The following is a 6262-nucleotide window of genomic DNA, read 5'->3' as shown; positions in this document are numbered from 1 at the left end:
GTTCGCCTTCAGCTAGTATTAATACCCAAAGTGGGATTCATTGCGGGCATCGGGTCGAATAGCTGCCTTACAAAGCCGCCTAAGCAGCATCTGGTATTTCTCCTTCAATTAGATATAACCCTCTATATTATTACTAATTGATTTTGTCCTATCTGATTATTCTCCGTGGTTAGACAGAATAAAGTAGTAGATGTTGTTCTGTTCATATTCCTACTTAATGTTAACCCCGAACCCTATTGTGGTAGAGGATTTGACTCAAATCGCCTGCGAATTATACCTAGGCCGGAATATCGGCGTGCCTGTTGGTGTTGAAGTAAGGAGAATCCTCCCTATCCTTGTCTTCGTAGGCATCCTCACCCATCTCGGCATCTAAACTTAGCAGATCCACGATCTCCTGGTCGTTACTTCCAGAGCACTTGGGATCCATGACCTCACGGTAACTGCTGCAGTATCTCCGCAAGATACGTAGGATCTCCGGTCCATAAATCATGACTTTGTCAAGCTCGATGCCTGGAATCTTAGATATCTTGTTAAGAGAAGTTATCTACCGTATAGCTATCACCTGGAGCTCCTTCTCGGTGAACAATGGTGATCTAAGCCCTTCCAGCTTTCGGATTTTCTCCTCTGCTACCTTTGCTTCCTAGATGAAACTGTCGACAATATCCCGGTGTATTTCGTTCAAGTCCTATAACTCGGCACTGATGGATATTGGAAGCCCAGGCGATCGCGAGGGCGGCTTCAGTGGTTGGTGGTCAGGCAGCTCTTCAAAGGCCTCTTCATCCTGGTTATCATTTACCATGAATCCATCATTCTCATCGTAGCTTTCCACAGTACGAGATTTCTTTCTCCGTCGTTCAGCAGGTAAAGACACGTATGGCGACGGCATGGCGGTCACATCCTGACCCTTCCGCTCCTCGCTGGCTTGCTTCGATCGGGGCTTGGAAGGCTTGTTAGTCGTTCCCTCGTCCGGTACTTGAATCGATCACATGAGCTTCCGTTGCCATGAGGGAAACAGGTGGCATGTCGATCCGAGTTTCAAATACTGGATTGCCATGCCATGATTTCCGACTTGGTTGTTCTTATGAAATGCCTTCTCGGCTAACAGTTTGTCGAGTACTCGAATAAGCTTATGCTTCTTAAGGTTCTTTGCCATTCTATACCAGTCGTCTAAGCGATGTACCTTATAAGGGGGGTACTTCCTCCCTATAAGGATGTCGGCGCATTGCACTGCAGTAATCCTCCTCTGCGCCTGAATAACCCGGATGGCCGCTATGGCATACTTAGAAAACTCTTACTGCTTAAAGATTAAACCAGCTTTGCAATTGTTATAAGTCTTGCGGCACTGCGCTGCAGTAAAATCCTCGCCAAAATAGCCAAGAATTTCAACCTGTCGGCAATCAGACTTGTTATTACAAAATGCCGTAACACGGTTAAGCATAGACATCTGGCGCTCCTTTTGCTTATTGTTGCCCTTACTATCAGCGATTAACTTCTTTAGGATCCTTATATCCTGCTTGCCATAGAAAAGAATGCAATCGGAGGGATCTCCGTCTCTGCCTGCGCGACCTGTCTCCTGATAGTATCCTTCTAAGGTTTTTTGGAAGTCTGTGGTGTATGACAAACCTCACGTCTGGCTTGTCGATGCCCATGCCGAACGCAATTGTTGCAACGATAATCTTGACCTGGCCCTGCTGCCAGGCAGTTTGTACCTCAACCTTCTCCTGGCGGCGATTCCTTGGATTAAAAGACTCTCTGCAACTTTTTCTGTGTTCTTTTGTGTGACTATGTAGACAATCCTACTCTGATTTGCACATTTAGACTTGATTAGCGACGCGATCTTATCTATACATTTGGCATTTGAAGGAGGTCAGTGTAAGTCTCTTCCTGATGGTGGCACAACTTACGGACGGGACTGGATCGATGGGGAAGAATAGACCGGTATCTTTAATCCTCTCGTTCAGATCCATCCATGGCACAGATGGCTGAACCGGTGGCTATGAGAGCTATGACCGGCAATCCAGGATATCTCTGGCGGACTTCGCCTAAAGTTTTGTTATCTGGCCGGAAATTATGGCCCTATTGACTAATGCAGTGAGCCTTATTAATAATAATGCGTGTAAGTTTACCTTTGTGATGCAGGGTTTGCAGCCTATTGTTAAAGGTAGTGTTCTTGCTTACCATTTCGGGGGTAATATACAGGAGCTCAATGTAGTCCTCTGGGCTTCTCTTCTCGAAAGCAGTCATAACCTGTCTCTTATATTCAGCAGAGTACTTGCCATTAAAAGCGATAGCCTGAATGCCTAGAGCTTTCATGTGGTTAACTTGATCTTGCATTAAACTGAGCAAGGGCGACACCACAATGGTGATACTCTGAGTCTTGCCAGTTTGGATAACGGCAGGTAATTGGTAGCATAAAGACTTGCCGCTACCCGTTGGCATAAGGGCGAAGGCATCTTTACCTCCCAATGTTGCATTAATAGCCTCAAGCTGCTGCAATCGTATATAGTATGAATTGAGTCCACGGTGAAAGCTGGGACACCACACAACTTCCTTGGTCTCCTTATCCTTGCGCATGAATCCTTGACTTTGTGGGTATGGTAGCATCCAATGGCTTTTGAAAAACGACCTTTTCAGCTCTTGCCGCCACTTCCGAGCGCCGTCTATGCCACGGGTGGTTTTCACGGCCTGAAAGCTTTGCTGAAACAGCATACGGTATGGCGTATCCTTCCATCCTTTACGCTCAAAGTGGCCATATTTCCATTCCCAGAGCCATGCGAATAGGACGTCAATGTTCTTTACTACTAGTCGATTCCCATATGCAAGCTGAGGCGGGCGGTGGCGCTCAGCCAGAGCATCGTGCACACTCTCGTAGCAGAGAGGTATTTCGCCCGCTAGAGCTGCTTCAATGTGATCAAGATGCAATACAGACTTGATGTACGTAAAGACATCTTTTCGGAAAGCACACAAGCAAAGCTGTTGGAGGTATTTCTCCAGAAGTTATAGACAGTCAGGGACCGAGCCAAACTCAATCATCCATTGTCGAGCTTTATCCACTCGAATAAAATCCATCCGTACATCTCGCACTTGACGGTATCGGGCATGGTAGGCAGCTTGCATGGATGGGTTGTTGAACATCATGAAGGCTGCATGAGGTTGTTTGAACGTAAGCGTTTCCCAATCGACCTTATCAAGAAACCACGCATACCCATAAGTCTCCATAGTATGTCGAAATCCGAGACCTTCCGTCCGTCGGAGTCCATTGGGCTGGCTTGAATCGGGTTGAAGTCGAAGATCTTGCCAACAACCGCCAGACTTTTGTATGAGGCCTCCAGAGTACGAGAACTGGAGGCATCGAAGGAACATGAGCATGATTCGGGTATGTTCCCATGTTATGAAGTGAGGGTCTTGAAGGCTGTAGACCATTTCAAATCCGACACAGAATTTATTAATATTCCATCGCAGCCAGCGTAGCACAGTTTCCGTCGTGAAGTTGTAGTACGGAGAGTTCTGATTGGCCGGTGCCATAAAATGCTCATCTTGCAACTGCTGAGCATGGAACTCTGTGTCGATAGCATTGAAGAGGTCGTTAGAGACACTATGCTCTTCCCTGATACCGAATGACTTTTTTATTGACCCCAACAAAGCGAAATGGCAGCGGAGCTTAGTATATAGGTATGCTTTCATCACAATGCTGGCTGATGACTGAGGGCGCCCCCGACTAATTCCCAAGTTCGTCGTAACTTTTTGTCCAACGCAAGGGTTTCGATTGCGGTGTTAGTGAACGGATAAACGTTCCCTGCCGCGAAAACCTCTTTGACACTGGGGTAGAACTAAGAATACAGAAGTCCAGCTTTGCGCCGTGGGGATCGCTGACCCGTCTCAACAGTCAGGCTTCCAGTGTCGTGGAGCATACTGAAAGGATAGAACATTTGCTTCTCAACTTCTTGGGCGGCGACATCGTTCCGCGCTAGATGTAAGTACGATTGGAGACAACAACGCTTGTACAAAAGCGTCCCAGCCGGAGTGCACACCAAATTGTCGATATCGCCATTCAATACGCCTTCATCACCGATCGATGTAGCTCGAGATGCCTGTTGAGGACAGGTCTCCTTTCCTACATCGAAATAGAAGTCCGCTGTAACATACTCTTCGTCGATCGCGTGGGTCCAGTAATTCCGGAATCATGCCATTGTTTGTGACCAGGTGATGTCCTTCGTTAAGACCTTCAAGTTCTTGGCTTGTAGGAGCACAGTAATGTCGCGGAAGTGATGGAAACCTGGTTCCTGAACCGCATGCTGAATGGAAGCCCATACAGCTCCCAAAGACTCAAGCGGGAGGTAATACTTGAGCTGTTGCTCTCGAGCAACTGGATGTACTCTTTGGGCAAGCGTCTCAATGCCACGAGCGGTGGCGTTGTACTTACTGTGATCTCAGAACCAAGTGACTCATCCATACTCGAAGGCTTAACAGGTGCTATTTGGGCGTATAGAATAGAAGTTTGGGACTGGTAGGGATAAAACAAAACAAACAAAGTACTTACACAAATACATCCGTAAACCCCCCAAGGTTACAGATGTGGAGATTACTTAACTAAACAGACTTAGCGCGGGTATGCAGTGCGCTAGCTCGTGGAAGGACTAGTTTTGACCACGAAATTCTGATTGGCTATGGGCTGGTGAAGCGACGACGACGTTCACAACTAATACGGGCGATAACGTCACAACGAGAGCAGGAATGAAGATAAAAAGAGTTTTTATAATATCTAAATGACCTTGAGACTGGGTATAGGGTATGGAAAGTAGTTTTGGTCAGCTCCCTATGCCCATGTCTAGTCACCTTTTTCATGATGTCGGCACATTACAACGAGCCCTTGTTACAGTAGAGGGATAAATTGCACTGTATGATTCAGATTGCAAGTTTGAAGCCGTCATAGTAATCGTCATAGTGACTTGGTTCTTGATAGTAAGATCTGAATGATGATTATGTTTCGATCAATAATGAGACCATTTAGTAGTATGATATACGCTCCTATAGCGCTTTACGCGAAAGGACGCGTCGCGTTCTGGGATAAACCCCTGTCCAGATCAGCACTACTATTCCTGTATATAAAACAATGTCAAATCAACTCTACACCCTGGCAATAATCAACCTACTAGGTTTAAAGTGGGTCAATAAAATCAACTCTACTAAAGTTGATTTTGGACTGTAGGACTAGGCAGCAAGAGGATCGGATACCCTCTATGAAGCCACATTTAGCCAAGAATAAAGAGAGAGCTTGATTGCTGCTTCCTGTCAGACATTACGTGTATTCGGTTCATTGATGTGAATTGGTGTATTCATCTTGTGTTCTGTTGAAATCTACCCCTTAGAGGTTTTTACCATTTTGGCTGTAATCTTAAAGTATCCCTGCTTGCACGTGAGGCCCCAGCACCTGTTCAACACTTCCTTCCTCCTAATCGACGCAACCGATATTACTAAACGCTGTAAAGTTTAAGAGCGCGGTCGTCTAGATGGTTGGCACGGGCCTTCGTGGAAGAAACGCGGCGCATTTCGCGTTCTCGGTTTACAGGCCCCTCTGGAAATGCGGCGCATTTCTGGTCTTCCTGCTTGATTAGGGCTCGTCTCTCTCAGCTTAACTAACTATAATCTTCCTGGGGCGTAAGGAGGTTGTAAGGATAGTGGCGCGGCAGCAGCAGAGTGCGATACATTCGATAGCTGCCTTACTTCCATTCACGCCTCTCCAGAAGGATTCAAGTAAATTGAAGGAGCTCAAGGCGGCGCTAACTTTCCACAGCGTTCGTCCAAATTCAAGTACGTCTTTCATTATGAAGGCGGATCTCATAGTTACTCCATTCCTCTCAGAGATCCTGTAATAAAAGCAGCTTCATTATAGAAATTTGGCAAATATCAGCGGCGATTATGCGGTGTGACTAACATAATGTATTTTCCAGAAATATCTATCTAATGCATATAAATCCAGCTGACTTTACACCTAAATGGCAGGTATCTAATAACTATTTACGCCGCAATATTGATATTTTAGTTTGTCTTTTCCAAAATGGCAGTTCATACATATATAAATATAGACCAATGTGGTTAGCTTAAGCTTCTTTACCCCGCAACCTTACGGTAGCATTTGAGAGTAGGTCAGAGGGTATTATGGCACCAATAAATCTCTAGCCCTAGATGCCAGATCATCTAAGACACAATTTGAAGTTCTAGACTTGCCAATGTTATATTTGCAATAATAAAAATTACTTTA

General features: G+C 45.7%; 2 protein-coding genes across 2 annotated transcripts; both read right to left on the bottom strand.

Annotated features, from left to right (window-relative positions):
• Positions 1-277: 277 nt before the first annotated feature.
• On the bottom strand, positions 278-3369 carry FOXG_15856 (uncharacterized protein; the record flags this gene model as incomplete). The annotated part of the gene is made up of 7 exons (XM_018395970.1): positions 278-526; positions 1118-1154; positions 1296-1475; positions 1624-1752; positions 1905-1942; positions 2179-2973; positions 3076-3369. 7 exons carry the CDS (start codon positions 3367-3369, stop codon positions 278-280), a joined length of 1722 nt encoding a protein of 573 aa, XP_018256470.1.
• An 856-nt stretch (positions 3370-4225) lies between these two features.
• FOXG_15855 (uncharacterized protein) lies at positions 4226-4550 on the bottom strand (the record flags this gene model as incomplete). Its single annotated transcript, XM_018395969.1, has 2 exons — positions 4226-4473; positions 4541-4550. The coding sequence occupies 2 exons, from the start codon at positions 4548-4550 to the stop codon at positions 4226-4228; spliced, it is 258 nt and encodes an 85-aa protein (XP_018256469.1).
• Between the last annotated feature and the right edge of the window lie 1712 nt (positions 4551-6262).

Source organism: Fusarium oxysporum, chromosome 2 (assembly GCF_000149955.1).
Source record: "Fusarium oxysporum f. sp. lycopersici 4287 chromosome 2, whole genome shotgun sequence".
NCBI classification, from domain to species: domain Eukaryota; kingdom Fungi; phylum Ascomycota; class Sordariomycetes; order Hypocreales; family Nectriaceae; genus Fusarium; species Fusarium oxysporum.
Note: the sequence above shows the minus strand (reverse complement) of the source record. Positions and strands in the feature narration are given on the sequence as shown.